The sequence below is a fragment of the Narcine bancroftii genome, chromosome 11 (assembly GCF_036971445.1).
Source record: "Narcine bancroftii isolate sNarBan1 chromosome 11, sNarBan1.hap1, whole genome shotgun sequence".
Taxonomy (NCBI): Eukaryota; Metazoa; Chordata; class Chondrichthyes; order Torpediniformes; family Narcinidae; genus Narcine; species Narcine bancroftii.
Genome location: NC_091479.1, coordinates 70,487,395 through 70,509,804, shown reverse-complemented (window position 1 = coordinate 70,509,804; position 22,410 = coordinate 70,487,395). Strand labels below are relative to the sequence as shown.

Sequence of the window (22,410 nt, the reverse complement as noted above, 5' to 3'; positions counted from 1 at the left end):
CGCCTTGTATACAGGTAGTCCTCAACTAACAACCGTAATTGGGACCGAAGAATTGGTTGTAAGTCAGATGCGCATGTCTTAATGAGGTATTACAGCAATTTTTTAAAACATTTTTCAACAAATGAATCTTTAATGAACTAGACAGTATTTTTTTTTTAATTATGGTCGTAGGTGCAGGTGGATGTAACTCGTGTAGGTTTTAAGTTGAGGAATACCTGTATTTCAAAGCTCGCAATACCAAATCATCTCAAAAATGCCATATATCCGTCTAAGAGTATTTATTCAACAGTAATGAATACAATGAAACATTCTCATGAAGGTCTGAGCTAGTCTTTCTCTTTAAGGATACAATAGTTAGTATCCAAGACCAGAATTTTCCACATTTACCGGTAATTCAAATGTATATATTTTTTAAATATTAAGTTAACGTTAAAGCATTGGTGTAACCAAACAGGAGTTACAATAAATTTGCTGGGCTGAGAGCTATTTAGTGGATCAGTATCCCAGTATTTCAGAAAGGGAGCACAGTAAACAACTAACATCAAAAAATGAAAGCGTCAGTGCCACACATTGTTGATTTGAGGCCCTTGTGATTATTGCAAGCATCCAAATCTTATGCTGCATATCAGGAAACGATGCAATTTTAACATTCTTTGGTGCAACCCTCAAGCTGTTCCAAATGACGCTGATGCCAAACAGGACAAGAGACAACTGCAGCTTAAGTCAAAAGTAGAAATATAGGCAAAAATATTTCTAAAACAAAGGCAACTTTTAAATATGTTTATCCTGGAAACACACAGATTTTTCTTGTGGTTTTCTCCTGATGTATTGTGTACTGCTCTGCACGATGGGCCTCCTTCATCTTTGCCAATATGCCTGTTCCTCATGCAACCAGCAAAAAAAAATGCATCTGAAAATATACACTGAAGGTGCGCTCCTGACCAACATTCATGTGGCCAGTACAAGAAGAATAACTAAACTAAAATGGTGATGCCACAAAAAAAAACACACCAACACATTGTCACTTCAACCATCTTTTATGTTGAGCATTCTGACAGCTGGATACCAGACCATAAGATCTCAGCGGACATTTTGTAATTTGACAGTTTACCACTGGTTCTTTGCCCATAGAATGAGAATCCAACTAGCTCACACATGGTAAATACACATTCTTGATAACTGTCATGGATAGATACTATTAAGGAATTGGACTGTCGAGGAGAGAGTTGGCACATCAACAGCCAACAAGACAAATATGGAATGAAACACAGAAGTCTGCAGATGCAGTGATTGAAGTAAAAAAATACAATGCAGGTCAAACAGATTATTTTATCTTCTTCTTCTTTGGCTTGGCTTCGCTGACGAAGATTTATGGAGGGGTATGTCCACGTCACCTGCAGGCTCGTTTGTGGCTGACAAGTCCGATGTGGGACAGGCAGACACGGTTGCAGCGGTTGCAGGGGAAAATTGGTGGGTTGGGGTTGGGTGTTGGGTTTTTCCTCCTTTGTCTTTTGTCAGTGAGGTGGGCTCTGTGGTCTTCTTCCGCCGAACTGTGAGGCGCCAAGATGCACGGTTTGAGGCGTTATCAGCCCACTGGCGGTGGTCAATGTGGCAGGCACCAAGAGATTTCTTTAGGCAGTCCTTGTACCTCTTCTTTGGTGTACCTCTGTCACGGTGGCCAGTGGAGAGCTCGCCATATAACACGATCTTGGGAAGGCGATGGTCCTCCATTCTGGAGACGTGACCTACCCAGCGCAGTTGGATCTTCAGCAGCGTGGATTCGATGCTGATTATTTTATTTTATATAGCAAAGTTAAAGATACATAACCAACATATCAGTCTTGAGCCTTTCACCAAGGTATGAGTCTGAATAAAATAGTGGGGTGGGGAGATTGTGGGTTGGAGCAAGGGGAGGAGCATAGGACCACAAGCAAGAGGTAATAGGTGGATAAGGGAGGGCACAACAGTGAATGGGGGAGGGGGCATGGATGGCTCTGTGAATGGAGAAGGAAGGGGGGAAAAGAGCTGGAGGAAAGGAGGGATAGAGAAGAGAGGGAGTTTAGGACATGGTCTAGAAGAAACCAAAGAAGTCGACGTGAATGTCCACTGGTTAGAGAATGCCCATATGGAATATTAGGTGCTGTTACTCCAATTTACAGGTAGCTTTGATTTGGCATAGCATGAGGCCATGGACAGACTTGATGGCACAGGTGTGGAGAACAGAATTGAAGTGGTTGATCACTGTGAGATCCTGGTTATTGATGTAGACAAAACGAAGGTGCTCGGGAAAGCAATATTCCAGTGAGCATCCAGTCTCTTCAATGTAGAGAAGGCCACAACGTGTGCACGGGATGGAGTATAGAATCTTGCAGATTCACAAGTTAAGAGTTACTTCAGTTGAAAGCAATGTTTGGGGCCCTGAATGGTAGAGAGAGAGGAGGTGTAGGTGCAAGTGTGGCACTTCCTGCATCTCAGGGGAAGGCACCAAGAGGGCAATTAGTAGCAAGGGATGAGTGGACGAAGGAGTCACAGAAGGAGCAGTCCCTACAGAAGGCAAAGTGGAAGAGAGGAGAAGATGTCTGGTGATGGGATCACATTGTAGATGATGGAAATTGTGGTAGATATATTTGATGCGGAGGCTAGTGGGGTGGTAGATGAGAAGGGGAATCCTTTTTTGTTATATCTAGGGGGCAGAGGGAGTCCAGTCAGATGTGCAGGAAATAGAGAAAATGCAGTAAGGGCTGAGTTGATGGTGGTACAGAGGAAGCCACGTTTTTGAAGGATTGGTAGACCTCATCTTGGGAGCAGATATGACGAAGACAGAGAAATTGGGAGAAAGGAATAGAATCAGTACAGGAGATTAAGTGTGAAAAAAGTGTAGTCAAGGTAGTCGTGGGAGTGGATAGGTTTGTAAAAGAATGGTGTCTGTAGAAAGGTTGTCTCCCAAGATGGAGGCAGAGAGGGATCAAGAAAGAGGAGAGTGTCGCCAGAGATGGACCAAGTGAATTTGAGGTCAGGGTGAAAGTAAGCAGCAAAGTGAATAAAGTTGACAATCTTATCATAGGTGCATTAGGCAGCACAAATGTGGTCATCAATGTAGCACAGGATGAGTTGAGGAGCCTTGCCTGTGTAGGCTTGCAGCATGGATTGCAAGATAAATAGATTTCTTTTTTAAGAAACACATTTTCTGTGTGTAATTAGCCCAATAATTTTTTTAAAGACTCGCAAATTCTATTTAATTTTTGTCCTCTCCTACTCCCACACCAACAAGGGGTTTGAATGACCTGTGCTGGAAATCGGTGCTGTGGGTCCACATACATGGCACTGGACCATTATCTCAAACTTGGCCAAGTGATTCATCCCCAGCAGCATCATAACAGAGAACTCTCTGACCTACAGGCTGTTCTCGAGGACACACTCTGAGTCCGATATCCAGAACTGCTGGAAGACTATGAATTTGGTGAAAGATGCACTTCGGTCTGCCCGAAACCTGTTGGTCTTTCAGCAAAGATGGCAGTGAGGGAATGCTGCTGACTGGCGCATTCCAGGCTGCAGGAGTACATGCTGAGGGATGCACTGAGGCTTGGTGCAGCCAACTTGAGGGCGCTATGGGAAGGACCACAGTCTAGAGCAGTGGTTCTCAACCTTTTTCATTCCACGCACATACCACTAAGTATTCCCTATACCATAGGTCCTCTGTGATTAGTGAGGGATTTCTTAAGCCAGTATATGTGTGGAAAGAAAAAGTTTGAAAACCACTGTTTTAATCGTATCAAATCGACACGTTATGTGCACATTTTCATAACTCCAAAGGAAATGGACCAATAACAATTTTTCTCAAGCAAAATATTTCAGTAACAATTGAGCAGTGGTTCTCAACCTTCCCTTCCCACCCACATACCACCTTAAGCAATCCCTTACTAATCACAGAGCACAGATGGCAGAGGGATTACTTAAAGTGGTATGTGAATGGAAAGAAAAAAGTTGAGAACCACTGGTCTTGAGTCCTCCCATTTCTGGGGATTGAGACTGAGGGGAAGCCCCTCAACCAATAAAAGGGGGGGGGGGGGGGAAGGAGGAAATGACAAGGTGCCACAGTGGTGGTAACAGGGTATGGAAAGAACAAAAGTAACAATGTACATTGATGAGAATGTATAGATATGACTGACATTATGAGTATATAAAAGTCTTGCTCTTTTCCTCTTTGTAAAGATGTTCTTTTTAAATTCTAGACACGTTATGTCTAATGACAATATGAAGAAATGAGAAGGTTCCACAATGGTGGTAAAAGAGTATTGAGAGAACAATGTAAAATGTACATTGATGAGAATGTATTAATATTATTGACATCATGAATGTAAAATGTCTTGAACAGTTTTCTTCTATGTAAATAATTTATTGTCATATGATCCACTTTTTTTCCAAAACTACACTTTAAGCTGTAAGACGAAGAGCTTCAAGTACCAATCATGAGACACAACCACATTATCTGAATAAAACATTTCAGTGTTGAATGCCATGTTAAAGCAGGATTCTGAGATCCCCAGTTACCAATCCAAGAGAAGGTTCAAGCACACTTATATAATACACCCAATGATATGATAAAAACTGATCATTTAAACTCATCTTCACATTTACTGCAGTCAAATGATCACCAACCTTTACTCCTTTATTGTCACGTTCCAACACATAAAATCTAATACACAAATGCATTAATTTTGCGCGCCATAAAGGCACACAAAGAGGAGCCATTAGCACACAAAACATTTTTAACCAATCGAGTAACAAGTCACAAATTTCTTTAAAATTACTGTCAATCATTCTGTGAAAGTCCATGTGAGAATCAGAGAGAGAGGAGAGAGCGCACACAAAAAATATTCAAAGCAATGTTAAACCAACATTGCATTCATTAAATTGTTCAGATGAGATATTTAAACAATGCCCTATCAATCCTTTTGGGAGATAAAATGGTCTCGTAACATTATTCAAAGAGCATAGAATTCCAGAGATTCGCTGGCTAATACTCATCTCTCAACCAACAGTATTAAGACAGATCAGCTGCTCATTTATCATACTGCTGTTCTATTGGATTTGTTGTTCAGACAAGGTGCCATGAATCCACAACCCCAACACGTAAAAATTATTGAGCTGCTAAAAAAAAAGCACCTTGAATGTCATTAAATCGTCAAGGTTCCCAATTAAAATCAACAATGTTAGTTATTTCAGGAATATTTTAGGGTTTCAATCTGGATTCATTGAAAATTTTAACAGTGAAAATAAAATTGCTCTTTTTATCTTTGGTTGCTCCAGTTCAAAATATGAAGAAACAAAATTTTTTTAAATCTCACTTTTTTTTTTAAAACAATCTTCAAATTGAGTATTTTAAATAAATTCAGCTATCATTCTAACTGCATGGGGTGCAGACCTGTAAGCCCAATCAAACCACGGTGGGTAGATATTCACAAGGCAATAACGTGAAACTCTGTCAACAATTCAGCTTTGTACACATGCCAATTTCAGTGCAGTTCTCCATTACTGATCAAGCATGTGCCATATTTGTTCGGAACAAGAAAATAAAACACAACAGCTTCACACACAGCAGAATAGCAAAAAAATTGATCAAACTTAAGAATTTCAAGATTCAAAATAAAGTGATCCTTCAGATTAAACCAATCAGCTTGGATTCACATTTCTGATTATCGATAAGACTGCAAATTTGCAATGCTGCTCAAGAAAGTCGAACCTGGTGAGACCAGAAAGCAAAATTGAGAATACGACTGCTTCTTGATTGTGCAACACTTCACAGGTATTGCTCCTAGAATGAAAAGTGGGTGGGGGGGGGAAATAATTGGTTAAAATATCATCTTCATTGCAAGTGCCATGGAACCACACAATAATACTTTTGGATTTCTCTATTAGGGGCTTGTCAACATTGGCCAAACAGTTACAAAAAGAGGAATTTCTTTAAAATTCCTGTCACTCAAGTGTGAAAGTAACACAGAGAGAGAGAGAGAGAGAGAGAGAGAGAGAGAGAGAGAGAGAGAGAGAAAGCATAAAAAGACAAAAAAGAGGAAGAGAGAAAGCATAAAAAGACAAAAAAGAGGAAGAGAGAAAGCATAAAATGACAAAAAAGAGGAAGAGACAAAAGAAAAAGATAGAAAATGAAGAGAAAGTCAAGAGATAAAAGAATACAGCGAGAGAAAAAAACAAAAGAGAAAACAAAAGGAACAAAGCTGTGTCTGAAATTAGGTCAAGTTTATTGTTACTTGAGTGCACAAGTACAACCCGACGAAACTGTTATCTGGTCCTCAGTACAAAACATACAGACACACAACCAGATATAACACACATACAGACAAACAATACATATGCAGGACAAGTATTCATATATGCAAATAAATAAATATTATTTTGTAAATAGGAGTGTTTCCTTTGGTCATTCAGCATTTTCACTGCCCATGGAAGAAGCTGTTTCTCAGCCTGGTGATTCTGGCTCCTGCACCTCTTTCCCAATGGGATCAGTTGAAAGATGCTGCGTGCAGGGTGGAAGGGGTACTCGATGATTTTGCATGCCCTCAGTCAATGATTACGGTAGATCATGTCGACGAGTAGGAGGGAGACTTCATTCTCTGCTGCTCTTATGGTCCTGCGGATTGACCTCAGATCCCTTTCTCTGCAGCAACCGTACCACACTGTGATATGCAGCTGACCAATATGCTCTTGATAAAGCTCCTGTAGAAAGTTGACATAATGGCGGCCGCTTCAGGAAGTGCAGTCACTGTTGCACCTTCCTGACAAGTGAGGAGATGTTGAGTGTTCATGATAGGTCACTAGTTAAGTGAACTCTAAGGAACTTGGTGCTCTCCACTCTCTCTACTAAGAGTTGTTGATGTGTGGTGGAGGGTGGTCATTCCTGGTCCTCCAGAAGTCCACCATCATCTCCTTTGTCGTGTCCACATTGAGACACAGGTTGTTACTCTCTCCCCATATCACGAGATTTTCCATCTCTTCTATGTAGTGCGACTCATTGTTGCTGATGAGGCCAACGACTGTGTTCATCTGCAAACCTGATGTCACTATTGGACCTGGATCTGGTGATGAAATAATGGGTCAGTGGAATGAACATTGGCAGGCTGAGCACACAGCATGACAGTGCTCAACATTCTGCTACTGACCCGGACAGACGGTGGTCCTTCTGTTAGGAAGACTAGAATCCAGTTATAAAGAGAGGTGTTGAGTCCCAACAAGGGCAGCTTTTCCACCAGTCTCTGGGAAATGATCATATTAAACACTGAGCTGGTCGAGTGAACAGCAGCCAAGTGTATGAGACGTCGTTTTCCAGGTGGGTCAGTACAGAGTTGAAGATGCCCATGAAGACCCCCTTCAATTGGTCTGTCCAGTCCTTCAGTACCTGACCAATTAACCAGGAAGTATTAGAAAAATATCTGTCAGCATCTGAAAGGGAATAAATGACTAGGGCATTTATAAGAATTTGGAAAAATAGAAAACACTCGAAAGGCATAGGAGTTGAAGCAGTACTTCTTTTCTTTGGCTTGGCTTCGCAGACGAAGATTTATGGAGGGGGTAAAAGTCCACGTCAGCTGCAGACTCGTTTGTGGCTGACAAGTCCGATGCGGGACAGGCAGACACGGTTGCAGCGGCTGCAGGGGAAAATTGGTTGGTTGGGGTTGGGTGTTGGGTTTTTCCTCCTTTGCCTTTTGTCAGTGAGGTGGGCTCTGCTGTCTTCTTCAAAGGAGGTTGCTGCCCGCCAAACTGCGAGGCGCCAAGATGCACGGTTTGAGGCGATATCAGCCCACTGGCGGTGGTCAATGTGGCAGGCACCAAGAGATTTCTTTAGGTAGTCCTTGTACCTTTTCTTTGGTGCACCTCTGTCACGGTGGCCAGTGGAGAGCTCGCCCTATAACACGATCTTGGGAAGGCGATGGTCCTCCATTCTGGAGACGTGACCCATCCAGCGCAGCTGGATCTTCAGCAGCGTGGACTCGATGCTGTCGACCTCTGCCATCTCGAGTACTTCGACGTTAGGGATGAAAGCGCTCCAATGGATGTTGAGGATGGAGCGGAGACAACGCTGGTGGAAGCGTTCTAGGAGCCGTAGGTGATGCCGGTAGAGGACCCATGATTCGGAGCCGAACAGGAGTGTGGGTATGACAACGGCTCTGTATACGCTTATCTTTGTGAGGTTTTTCAGTTGGTTGTTTTTCCAGACTCTTTTGTGTAGTCTTCCAAAGGCGCTATTTGCCTTGGCGAGTCTGTTGTCTATCTCGTTGTCGATCCTTGCATCTGATGAAATGGTGCAGCCGAGATAGGTAAACTGGTTGACCGTTTTGAGTTTTGTGTGCCCGATGGAGATGTGGGGGGGCTGGTAGTCATGGTGGGGAGCTGGCTGATGGAGGACCTCAGTTTTCTTCAGGCTGACTTCCAGGTCAAACATTTTGGCAGTTTCCGCAAAGCAGGACGTCAAGCGCTGAAGAGCTGGCTCTGAATGGGCAACTAAAGCGGCATCGTCTGCAAAGAGTAGTTCACGGACAAGTTTTTCTTGTGTCTTGGTGTGAGCTTGCAGGCGCCTCAGATTGAAGAGACTGCCATCCGTGCGGTACCAGATGTAAACAGCGTCTTCATTGTTGGGGTCTTTCATGGCTTGGTTCAGCATCATGCTGAAGAAGATTGAAAAGAGGGTTGGTGCCAGAACACAGCCTTGCTTCACGCCATTGTTAATGGAGAAGGGTTCAGAGAGCTCATTGCTGTATGTGACCTGACCTTGTTGGTTTTCGTGCAGTTGGATAATCATGTTGAGGAACTTTGGGGGACATCCGATGCGCTCTAGTATTTGCCAAAGCCCTTTCCTGCTCACGGTGTCGAAGGCTTTGGTGAGGTCAACAAAGGTGATGTAGAGTCCTTTGTTTTGTTCTCTGCACTTTTCTTGGAGCTGTCTGAGGGCAAAGACCATGTCAGTAGTTCCTCTGTTTGCGCGAAAGCCGCACTGTGATTCTGGGAGAATATTCTCGGCGACACTAGGTATTATTCTATTTAGTAGAATCCGAGCGAAGATTTTGCCTGCAATGGAGAGCAGCGTGATTCCCCTGTAGTCCTCCTCAGCGACAAGATCTCCATCCTCAACCGATGGTCAGAACACTTCAAATCTCTTTTCAGTGCCAACCGCTCAGTCCAAGATTCCGCCCTGCTCCAGCTCCCTCAACAGCCCCTAAGGCTAGAGCTGGATGAGGTCCTCACCCTGGATGAGACATATAAGGCAATCGAACAACTGAAAAGTGGCAAAGCAGCAGGTATGGATGGAATCCCCCCAGAGGTCTGGAAGGCTGGCGGCAAAACTCTGCATGCCAAACTGCATGAGTTTTTCAAGCTTTGTTGGGACCAAGGAAAACTGCCTCAGGATCTTCGTGATGCCACCATCATAACCCTGTGAAGCAGTACTGATGGAAAGAGAAATAGACAATACTTTAGAGATTAATAAACTTGCAGCGCTTCTGATCAGATATTTCTTGCGTCAAACAACAGATCAAAACCTGCTGCCAGTGGAAGCCCATCCATACTGCATATGTCAAAATGCTGATCCAAAATGCTGCCAGGCCTTTAAACAGCTAATGAGGTATGTTTCTCAATCCCTGAAATCAACGTCCACCTACTGCAATTGCACTTTTTATTCCAACGTGACCCCTAAATGTAACCTTTTGCTGGAAGCCCAGCTCCCAACACCTCAGTGTGATCCTGTGCAGCCCTGACACATGGTTGTGACAACCAGTGAGACGCTAGCCACATCAGTTGTCAAAGATACCCAATTACATATGGTCTTGTTTAAAACAGTAATAACATTTTAATTTTCAAAATGTAATAGGCAAAAACTATTCAAACACTGAATTAGAAAATTTGAAACCAACAAATAGATAATGAAGACTAGTTTATCTTTCTCCTGGAAGTCAGTGTTTCCCATTCATTTTCATTGGAACTGTCACGTTTGTTCCTCATTTAAACTGGCCAGGCCCACATGCCAGCTTCCCGGCTCGGAATGAGATGCCCATGGAAGTTCATGCTATCCCATGAGACCCAGTTAAGTCCTGCTATTAATGCAGTTGTTCGGTACAAGTTCCAGGCTAATCACATTAGTGGATTAGAACAAGCCCTCCCCACAAGGCAGCTAATTATGTCTCTAACGGCTGACTAACCTCTTTCCCCCAACTCAGCTTTATCAGCTGTCATTATTCGTCAATGACTCCGTGCTTCTGAATGTTTCTAATATTTATACATATTTACGAACATAAATATTTTTTAAAAATCATAAAATAAAGCAGACATCATTACATTGAAGAATTTTATAAACTGGAATCCACGTTTTACTTATCATTCACCCCAGCGATTAATCATCCAGAGGGAAATGTTGGCCTTGTTATGATGAGTTTAATAAGCAGGACTTCTTATTCTGCAAGTTTCATGCTGTACCCTGGAACTCCATCAGTTGTTTAACACCAGGATTCAACCTAGAGTCATCATCAGGAATAAGTTCAAAACAGTTGTATTTTGCACAGGAGCTCCTGAACTTCCCAACACTCACAAGGGATTAATCTTGGCAGTTCCAGCAAATCCCGACAATTAGATCTATTTCTCTTTCCATAACTTCTGCCTCACTTCCTGAATGTTGGCAGAACTTTCTCTCAAATTTCCAATTTGTTGAAATTTAGCAATGTAACACTTTGGTTTAATCATTAGAACTGCAAGATGGACGAAAAGTGACCCTTAAATTAACATGGAGTGGAATTCAAGTAAAAGAAAGAAGAATCGTACTCAATACCAGCATCAGTCTCAGTGACAATCAATGTGTTTAGATGTACAGCCAGATAAGGGTTTAAGCTACATGAGTCAGAACAAGAAATAGCAAAGTGAGGCAGTAATATAGCACAGACAGGATACATTAACAGAGCTCAAAACAACCACAAGACGGGCAATAAAATAGAGAAATAAAAAGAAATATAAATGGTGGGATAATGAATAGACAGTAAAAAAAACTTTCCCTTACACAGGTGCAGACTCCATCCCAGAATTATTCCAAGATTAAATACATTGCCCTAATCTTATTAATTTCTATCTTTTTTCCCATGTAATCAACTGATAATGCAAGCATCTCTCATAGCCTTCCGACTTCCATGGAAAAAGAGTACAGTTGTAATAATCAACTTTGGATTTTTTTCAGAAACCTCAATGGTTTGATATCTAGTTCACTCATTTTCACAGTGAGCCAGGAGTGCAAGACAGAATCCACAATACCAGGGGTCAGGAATGCGGCCATGTTTGCAGCAGGAGCAGGGGTCTGAAGTGATTTTTATGTTTCAAGCTTGTTTTGACAAGCCAAAACATACAGGTTGTAACTCATCAAGCTCTTATTTCCTTTTCCCTTCAAACCCACTGGGTTCACTGAAAAATTATTCAGTATTATTGCATTAAAAAGTAGAACAGTGAATGAAAGGTGATTTAAAAATATTCTGAAAGAGACTGCTACTTATTTCTCGAGAATTTAGAATTGAACAGCCGAGACTCGGATGATGATTGAGCCATTTGGCACTGAGACGGAGACATTGCTTCACACAGAGAGTTGCAAGTCTGAAACACTCTGCCTCAAATAGACGTAGAGACATTAGGCATAGTCAAAACGCAGATCAAATTTTGGGATACTTAAAGGAATGAACAGTAGCAAAGTAGACTGAGAAAGTGAACGGTAGAACAAGTTTGTGACTGTATGGGGTTCTTCTACTTCTTGAAACTTAAGGCACTGTAAATCAGGATAGAATTATAGGGCCAAAAAAAAAATATATAGGGCCAATTCCCATGATTCCCATGATGTACAGTTCAATTACTCTATATCCTTAGGATGTAGGATATGTTTAGTAGGATCACACTGTTGATAGCTGAAACGGCAGCTGATGGTGCAACAAATGCAAGTGGGAAGAAAGGGGAGAAAAGAGAGCAAGGCTGAAAGAGGTATAAAAGAACTGTCAGCAGTACCGCTGATCATGTCGGAGGTAATAAAAAACACACAACTCAAAAATAACAAAAACATAATAACTTAGAACAAAAAAAATGTGATACTGAATTAGAAATATCCAGGTCGTTTGAAGATGTAGGCGCGGTGTGCGCTTCTGGGCTGGACGGGCCTGTAACTGTGTTAGATCACTAAATTATCAAAAGTATTACATTATTATATACCTCATTTATTTATACCTGAGATGATTTACACCCCAAATTACTTCTAGACACTTTATCTTTCAGATTACATTCCATATACTTTATCTCACGCCCATAAAATATTTTTCAATCTGCTTTGACGTGTTCAACTATCCCATCTCAATGCCTTTTCCTCAGTTAGACTGGTGGGGGAGGGATGGTGTGGTGGCGAAGAGGAAAGATAAGATGCAGAGCAGGGTAGCAGCTCAAATGCTTTCTTGAGATGAATGAAATACCATTTTTTTTAATGGCTGAACCACAGCTATTTACAAATGCCCAACACTTCACTTTTTAATCTCCTTGAACTAAAAGCTGATACTCTATTAAGCTTTTAAATTACATTATATAGCTATCCATCATCTTTCAGTGAAACCATTAAAAATCTCTCCTTATCCATTTGGATATCACTTTATTCTATCCAATTTTATTCTACATCACAGGCTTCACATCCCTTTAAAGTACTAACGTCCTGTGTCTTTCTGCTTCAATTGACAATACATGGAAGTGTTCAACCCACCGCGATGTGATTATGTCCTTTTTCTTTCCACTCACATACAACTTTAAATAACCCCTATGCCATAAGTGCTCTGTGATTAATAAGGGATTGCTTAAGGTGGTATGTGAGTGGGAAGGGAAGGATGAGAATCACTGCTCTAGACCCAGTTGGTACTGAAATATTAGTTTTGAGAAAAATTGTCATTGGCCCATTTCCTTTGGAGTTATGAAACCGTGCACATAACGAGTCAATTAGGTACAATTAATACAGTGGCTTTCGAATTTTTTCTTTCCACCCACATACCCCCTTAATCAATCGCTTACTAATCACAGAGCACCTATGGCATAGGGAATACTTAAAGTGGTATGTGAGTGGAAAGGAAAAGGTTGAGAACCACTGATGTAGAGGTAGGTCTTTATTGTCTTGAAGGATACGAGGAATTAATCTGAAGTAACATAATTAATGATATTGATAGGAGGAGAGACGTAATGCAAGCTTAAGTGAGAAGAGGAGGACAGCAGACTCTGGACTGAAACTGGAATGGGGGGGGTAAGAGAGTGTTATAAATAAAACACGAGAGTCTGCAGACTGTTGTTGAAGTAATAACACAAATGCTGGATAAAGTCAGCAGGTCAAAAAATGCACATTTTATAGCAAAGATAAAGATACATAACCAATGTTTTGGGCAGTGTATGGAAAAATGTTGATAAGCATCCAAACAAAAAGATATGGGGGGGGAGGAGAGCCTGGTCCAAAAGGCAGGAGGTATAGGTGGAGAAGGGAGGGAGGTCACAGCAGCAAGCAAGGGGAGGAGGGATAGCTAGGTGATTAGAGAGGGAATGTGGTGGAGAGCTAAGGGAAAGAAGACAGAGGGAAGGAAAGTGAGGGAGAATAGGTTAGCAGAAACTGGAGGTCAATGTTAATGCCATCCGGCTGGAGAATACACAGACAGAAAAGCCGGTGTTAGTCCCTCCAATTTAGATAGCACAAGGCCTTGGAAAGACATGTGAATAAAGGAGTGGGATCCAGAATTGAAATGGTTGGCTTCATGGAGGTCCGTATCACTGATGCAGACAGACTGAAGGTACTCAGCAAAGAGATCTCCTAGTCTGTGCACTGATGCGGACAGAGCGAAGGTGAGACTGGGTACAAACATCATCAGTGGGAAGGCCAATGTTTCCGGTCAGAGCCCTTCATCAAAACTGGAAATGAATGAGGGTGGGAGCAGCCCACATGGGATTGGCAGACCAGGGAGAGGTGAAGCATGGGGGCCAGAGGTGGAAGATAGGCAGGTGCCAGACAAAGGAAGAAAAAGGCAAGAAAAACAAAGGGGTCAGGGAGAGGGAGTCGAGTCATACAGGGGGGAATGGATGATAGAAGACAAAGGCTGCTTACTGCTCAAATATGAAGTGGCATAGAGTGGGTGGGATGCGGTGAAAAGCGGAAAATTCCATTGTGAAATAGGGGTGAAAGGAGTTGGAACTAAAGGGGGGGGGGAAGAGATGAGAATGGATGGGATGGGTGGAAAGAGGACAAAGTAAAAAAAAAGCAGGGGGGGGGAAGGAAGAGCAGAAGGGTATGGAGGAAGTGAGAAGTTCCCAGAGTGAGGTCCAACATGAACTAGACAACACCTGCAAAGTCGATAGCTCAATTTCAGGTAATGGGCCCCTTCTCTGTCTCCATCCTGCTTTCACTCTTTCCCATTTTTCTCTGATCTCTTTCCCACCCTTCCACTCACATTTTCCCTGAAATGGGATTCCATCCCCATTTTCCTCACTTGATTCTTCCACTCTCTTACCCCTCCCCCCCTACCCAGTTCCATCTGGCCTCTATAACACCATTGTCACCCACCTATTTTTTTTTAAATCAGATTCCTGCACTGGTAGCCTTTGTCTTTTAGCACCCACTCCATCCTGTATCACTCCTCCCGCTCTCCTCGAGCCCTCTCTCCCTTTATCTGGCACCTACTGCCTCTGTCCAGCATGCTTCACCTCTGCCTGCTCCACCAATCCCACGGGGGTGGGGGGGGGGGGGGGGGCTCTGCCTTGTCGTTAGCATTGGGTTCTCTCTTTCTGTTGCCGATCTTGATGAGGGCCTCCAGCCTGTAACGTTGCCCATTGTTAATTCTCCCACTGGATGCTGCTCAACCTGCCGAGTGGATGATCAGGTCCATGTTTTTTTTCGTTTGCAGTGCAGATTTTGTTCCCATGCCCTGCGACTCAAATAAATGTACCTGCTTCTATCAATACCGTGGCTTGAATTCTCCGCGTCATCTAAACAGGCAATGACTTGGAATATTGTGCAAAAAAGCGCTCCTTGAAAATGAAACTTTCTTTCGAGTCTAATCAGATTAGTTTACCTTGTTTTTAATGGCAATATAGGTACACTTTCCCCTGATTAAAAATTGTGATCAAAAATAATACACTATCAACTAAAATGCAACGCGAAATGTTATCACACTTCATCTTGATCTTTTTTTTTTAAATGCCCGTTTCTGAATTATGCATTTTTGGTAGTTTTGCCATAAAGGGAAGGCTTATTGTAATTCCCGCTCTGAAATAAATAATCACCACCCCAATCCCAACGAATGGTATTGTATCAATCACAATGTATCAAAGTAGCCTTTCCCTCAAAGCTCCTAACTTTATTACCTCTCCGCGGCCACATCAAACTTGACGATCAAAGTTGCAGGCGGCACTTTCAAACCTCTGCACCTATGATGGGGCCAACTCTGCCCCAAATTAAAGAGTGAACATTCAAAACAATCCAACAGGGCGGCTGCGAACTGGACAGGAGGCCGTCAAGGCGTCTAATCAATGGGGGGGGGGGGGGGGGGGGACTCATCCACGGGCCATGAACTGGAGTGCAAACAACTCACTCCCTGATGTTGCCCTCTGAACCACCCTCAGCGAGGAAAGGCCCCGCATCACAAAGCAAAAGGGGGTGGGAGCGGCTGGACCCCAATCGAGGTTTTTGAGAATTACGGCCGGGGGAGGCCGTGATCAATAAGTGCGTTGCACCGTCGACATTCCTTTGATCGACAGGCGCCGAGGCGGTGCACACCCTCCCGCCCCGCGGCCCCTCAAACTCGGACGAGAGCGGCCACCCGAGTGCGCGGAGGCGGCCAATGCACGAGCACCTACTGTCGAGCAGGAATCCACGCAGACGGCCGGGGCTCGGCAGCCTAATCTGACGGCTCAAGGACTCGAACCATGCCGCACCTCTCAGAACTTGGAGCATGGATACTCCCGGCAAGATCCGGCCGCCAGCCCTTTCGATCAAAACGAGGGCCCGAGGAGGGGTGGGAAAGGGGGCGTTGGTGCGGCAACGTCGCAGCCGAAGTGATGAGAGCCCAAGACAGGAAATGTCAGCACTGAGCCTGTGCAAAATGGTCGGTTGGACAGGCACTGGGGGGGGGGGGGCACAGAGGCCACAAAGAAAGTTGCAGCTCATCAGGAAACCTGCGCCACCCTCAACGCGCACACAATCCAGGCAGCCTTTCCCACTCCCCTTGTTGACCAACCTCTGGGGTCCCAGCGCACAACCCCCCCGAGGAAGCCTTCCCCTGAGCGCCCGTCTCGGGCCAATGGCTCTTCAGCTGCCGGGGAAGCGCTCACAGGCCGGACCCACCGCCCGCCGAGAAAAGGACAAGCGTTACCGGATCTGCTTTCGCTCTGCCCGCAGCCGAAAGCAAATTCCCAACGGAGCCGGAGGCCAAAGTGTTTGGGCAAACACTTCAATCCTTTTACCATCCACATCCGTCACTTTACTGCAATTGACCCAACATGCGACCAATCAAGCACACAGCTCGGATCCTTTAGTATTTAATTCTCTCATCTTTCCAAATACTGCACGATCACGTGACGAAATGGCATGCATCTTCTTTGGAAAAGTCAGGCTCGATAGTCCTGCTATCAGTGCCGGTCAATCATAGCCATTAGTTTTTCTTTATTTGCATATGTCTCCGAATACACCATTTCAATCTCTCCACTTCTTTTCAAACTTCAGAATTCCAGGTCAAAATCTGGCACTCTCCCCCAGATTCTGCCTGCCCTGGTGCTTCGCTTTCTCCTTCCTGTTCGCAAAATGCTTGGCAGAGTCCAGTGTGCAGATCACAGGCACCACCAATGCACTTGACTCACTTCCAATAACCTTCAGCTCACGTAAACGCTTCATTCCTGGATCAAACTTTAAACTCGACTGGCGGTAAGGATCATTTCAAAGAGTAGGTCGTGTCTCCCTCCCTTCTGTCAATTAAAATACCCCAAATAAATCGTGCAGCTATTCCCTCATTACCTTTCAGGGATTTAACGGCATGCAAATGATCTCCGATGGGGGCTAAACAGGAAAGACGACAGATGCTGTGATCGTCTAACGCACAAAAGAGCTGGAGGAACTCAGCAAGGCATGCAGCATTTTTAGGAAGTAAAGGGTAACCAACCTTTTGGGCACAAGCCCTTCTCAGCATTTTTCTCCTACCCTCCCACCTATATCCACCTCTTACCTGTTAGTTGGTACTCCTCCCCCCCCCCCCCCCCCCCACCCTTCCTCCCTCTGACTTGTTATTCAGGCGCCTGCTGGCTTTTTGCTCACACCTTGACAAGGCCTGAACATTGGTTGCCCTTGACTTGCTAGAGATAGTGCACGACCTGCTCAGTTTCCCCAGCACTATTGTATATTGCATGACAGGATAGTGGTGCTGGGTATATATATATAGCACCGTGTTTAACTTGTTGGTTGATCCAACAAAGTTCTGGACCATTGATCCAAAGATTCACATTCAAATGCCAACATGACAGCTGGGAAATTTGAACACTTGTCATTTTTAAATCTGGAATTTCAGCAAATGAATGTAGCCTCAATAATAAGTTCAAAGATACTGGACTGTCTTCAGAAAAGGAAATCTGCAATCTTTGCCTGTCATGACCTTTATGTGTCTTCAGTCCTACGCGTCTTGCAAAGGCAAAGTGATGGGTGATAAAAGCCAGAGTTGCCAGAGAATGCACATCTCCTTGAAGCAATTAAAATACACTTGGGGCATGAAAAATGCTGTATAAATTTCAAGGTTTTTTGCTGTTTTAGCGATCAAGGAGAGAAGGGGACAAGAGGTGAAGGGAAGCACAGAAGTCAAGGTGAGGGGAGATCAAGGGGAGGGAAAAGGAGGAGGGAAGCAAAAGTATGAAGAAAGGTGAGAGTTATGTGGGTTTGAGGTTAGGGGCATGTGTGGAGAGAGGGAATAAACTGTCCCAAATAATCTGTGTTGGCTTTTGTGTTTCTACTCCGCATACAGTAGTTCAGTATTTAGGTATCACTTACCCTCAGCTATCAAATGTCTTTATCCCTTATTCCTAGCCAACCTATGCTTTGTTGAAGACAAAAGAGGAGACTGTGGAATTTAGAACAATAAACAGGAGCTGCAAGAGCTCAAGTGGGTTAAGCAGCATCTGTGGAGGCAAAAGTGAATATGCTTCATCGGGACTGAGGGGGAGGAAAGATTGTCAGTGTAGAGCAGTGCACGAGACAGAGGCCGGTTGGTGATAAATGGCACAAGGCATGGAGGGGATGATGGACAAATGAAAACTGACGGCGTTGCGGCATATGGGAGCGATGAACAAAACTAGGTGGATGGGTGAGGGGATGGAATACAGAATAGTACAGCACAGGAACAGGGCCTTTGGCCTATGATGTTTCTGCCAAACACGATGCCCAAAGTAAACTAAAACTCAGCTGGTTTCACGTGATGAACATCCATCTGAAGGAGTATGGATTATCTTAAATTGGGTCATTTAATGTCCTCATACCCCTGGTGTTCTCCTCCCACATCCACTCCCACCCACACCCACCTGGTTCCACCTATCACCTACCAACCTCCATCCCACACCTCTTGTGCTGCGATTTACTGGCAATCTTCCCTCTCAATTCTGCTGCGGAGTCCCAACCTCAGATTCAGATTTATTGTCAGAGTACCTGCATGATATCACATACAGTCCTGAGATTCTTTTCCCAGCGGGCGAGGTAGGATTACCATTTATTGGCAGTGCAAAAAAAAAGACCCAACCTACACATGTAAACAAATAAAGAAATGTAAACAGATTGTGCAATACAGAGAGGCCTGAAACATCAACTATTTTAAGATGCTGCTTGACCTGCTGAGTTCTTCCAGTGATCTGATAATGCATTTCTTGCATATTGATATTATTTCTGCTTCTCTCTTTCCAACATTGACTGATTCTTTGAAGCCCCGCGATCCTGAAAAACAGCTGATTATCTTCTATCTCCTTTAGTTTTCAGAATCTCTGTCAATTGGTACCTTATTCAATCAAGATGGCATCACCGCTGAGTTGCTGAAAAGTCGGTACTACTGCTGATGCAGACCTTGGAAGAATGGGGCGATGGGCTTTCCGCGCTCCTCCGCAGGGTCCTACTGCCTGGCCGCCATGCCCAATGCTCCTGTGCAGGTTTAAATTGCCTGTAGAATGGAGATGGGAGTTTTTTTTTTGTTTAAATCAACAAAAAAATTCTTGATGCCCGGAATGCAAGATGGAAATGCCCATGTTCAGTAGCCCAGACCTCAAAGGTTACCGGGCACCCAAGTGGGAGGACACCCACCGCCCACCTCCCGCCCCCAAGCTAAGAGGAAGCCTTCGAGAGACCCAACACAACAGCAGACCAGACTTCAGCTTGGGGTTCAGTGGCTGAAGACTCCACACCAGACTTCAGGATGCTGGCAGCCAGAGTCTGGGAACCAAATATCAGGACTGGAATTCATGAGGGAGCCCAATGATCCCGAAGAGCCTCAGACATTGACTGCTTCTAAATCGCTTCAGGGACTCGGAACCAGGAGGTGTGACATGGATGCCTTCGGCTCAGTTTTACTCCTGGACCAGACAGAAGGCAGTGCTGTTACAGAGATTATGGAAGCCCAAGACCCAATGGCATCAGAGAAGGTGGTGGGATCCACCGACACTCAATATTTAAGACAGAAATGAGAAATTTTACCCAGAGAGTTGTGGATCTGTGGAATGCATTGCCACAAAGGGTAGTGAGGGCGGATTCGCTGGATAGATTTAAGAGAGAGTTGGATAAGGCTCTTGTGGGCAGGGTTATGGGGATAAGGCTGGGATTGGTTATTGAAAGAGAAAGATCAGCCATGATCTGATAAATGGCGGTGCTGGCTCGACGGGCCAATTGGCCTACTCCAGCACCTATTGTCTTTCTTGTCTTCATCATGGCTTTGGTTTAGTAGAGCCTCTTGGTGTACTCTCACACAGCAAACAAGAGAAGATTTTTGTGGCATTTTGAACTTTCAATCCAAGAAAAATTGTGAAGTGTTAATGGTTTGACAGACTTGAACATTTGGCTCTTAAAAGATCATTAAGCTTATGTTAAGGAAAAAAAATGATATTAATTGGAAAGCTGGTGTTGTGTTGGTATAATTGATGTAATACTGCATTCAAAAAAAAGGCAAGTTTATAAAAAACCTCTCTCAGGTGTACCTTCTTTTGAAATGAGTAGCTTCAAAGCCATGAGGTTGTATTCTTCCCTCAACAAATTTTCTAAATTGCAACTCCGTCACCATTTCACTAAATTCCATTGCTCTCTCTTCCATGGATTTCAATATCCAAACAGTGGAGAGTTCTGAAGTAGCTGAGAAAAAGAATGCAAGTTGGAAAGGAAGGTTCTGCTGAACATTTGGAAGCACAGAGTAATGCTGGATGCTTGAGAGAGAAGGCTGCTAGAGATGTATGGAGACTTCTTCCAAAACAAAGATATCCATTTCCCTCATCAAAATTCAATTCAATGCTGAAAACAACTCCCAATTGCAATACACGTTACAATCTGTAATTCAATGTTGTATTGTTTATCCCGAGATTCATCCGGAGCAGTCATAAATTACACTTATTTCAAAACAAATTTCCTTCCATCATCAGTAGAATTTTTCCAATAAATCAAATGACCACATCATAAAAAGGTACAGGCTCTTCGGTCCATCCACCAACAACCCATGGACGCTCACCACATTTTTATTCTACCACAATCATTCACCTACTTAACCAACATCTAAGTCACGCATTTTTAGGATTTAGAAGGAAACCAGAGCACCTGGAGAAAACCCACAAAGTCATAGGAAGAACATGCAAATTCCGTGCAGGCAGCATTCAAGATCAGGACTGAACTGAGTATCTGGCAGTGGGAGGCAACAGCTCCACCAGCTGCTCCACTTAGTAAAACTGAGCTTGTCCTGTCTGTTAATCAAACCTGCTAAACTACAACAATTGAGGTGTTATTGAACTGCATCAACAGGGACGTGGTCATCATTTAGATCAGTGGCTTTCATACTTTTTCTTTCCACTCACAGACTACCTTAAGCAATCTCTACACCACTGGTGCTCTGTCATTAGGAAGGGATTGCTTAAGGTGGTCTGTGAGTGGGGAAAAAAGGGTTGCGAACCACTGTTCCAGACCCAATTGTTACTGGAATATTTTGTTTGAGGAAAAATTGTCATTGGCCATTTCCTTTGGAGTTATGAAACCAAGCACATAACGAGTTAATTAGGTACGATTAAAACTGGTTTTCAAATTTTTCTTTCCACTCACATACCACTTTAAGTAGTTCCTTACTAATCATAGAGCACCTATGGCATAGGAATTACTTAAGGTGGTATGCGAGTGGAAAAAAAATTGAAAACCATTGCTTTAGATCCTTATTTCATTTTAAATGGTCTCCAAGTAAATAATAAAATGTCTTGAAAGGCTATTCTCAGTCTGAACAGGTTAGTTCCACACATTCCCCCAAAAGAGATATTGGCAATTTAACCAGAGTCGACACCAAGGGAGGGTATTCGCAGCCATTGCCCCCCCTCCCAAACGAGGTATTGTGACACCCACCCACTCGCGGCCATTGCCCCCCTACCATAGCCTAGCATCACGTCTGCAATATAAGCAGTGCATTTGTCAGTTTCGTCGGGGGGGGGGGGGGGAGAAGAGAGAGAGAGACGGGTGGCGGCACCACAGGAGGTTGTTCGTGGTAGGCAAGTCGGCACAACCGCCCCCGTTCCCTTCTCCCTCGTTGAGTGAGTTTTCAAAAGCCAGATTGTGCCTCCATTAAGATTTGTTCTGGCGCCGACCCTGTGTTTTACTGCAATTTCAAATGGACTAATTCTGATCTCTTTTGAATATCCCACAGCATCCTAAATATCCATTCATAAACACTCTTCAATATTTAAACTGGACAATGAAGATTTTGGTTCCTGAACACTTTTGGATGTATTTTATGAATTTTGGGCTGTTGATCACAAAAATCACCTTAACATGTTCCTATCATGAACCATTTTATAAGATACAACTTCTTTTTGTGATTTCCTGTCATATTTTAAGTCTACTAGTATACGCCCAGGAAGCAAGTTGTTTTGGTCAGTCAAGCATGCTTGGGTGTGCACTCAGCACAGGTGCTATGCACATGTGGTCTTAGGCCTAGGTAGGCTTAGTCAGGATAGATGCAGACAGGCTATAAAAGCAGCTCACATATACAGATGCTGTGCATTACACTGAAATAAACTGAACACACGTTGATGCATGTTCTTCAGGCAATAGCACAGTGAGCGTACTTAAAAGTAGTAATTATTGTCTTCAGGAAGATTCAATATGGCAGAAATGTC

The 22,410-nt window shown here is 43.6% G+C and overlaps 1 protein-coding gene across 16 annotated transcripts in view; it reads right to left on the bottom strand.

Moving 5' to 3' along the window:
- Nucleotides 1-22,410, bottom strand: part of LOC138745878 (ataxin-7-like protein 1) — a 192,210-nt gene that overhangs the window by 97,753 nt on the left and 72,047 nt on the right. For 2 of the 16 annotated variants that reach the window (XM_069903329.1, XM_069903332.1), the window contains exon 1: nt 15,895-16,219. The exons of 8 other annotated variants lie outside the window; for them this stretch is intronic. In XM_069903329.1, coding sequence (XP_069759430.1) covers nt 15,895-16,204 — 310 coding nt within the window. In that variant the 5' untranslated portion in view covers nt 16,205-16,219. 6 more of the 16 variants (XR_011346560.1, XM_069903344.1, XM_069903338.1 and 3 more) reach the window with 6 other exon arrangements.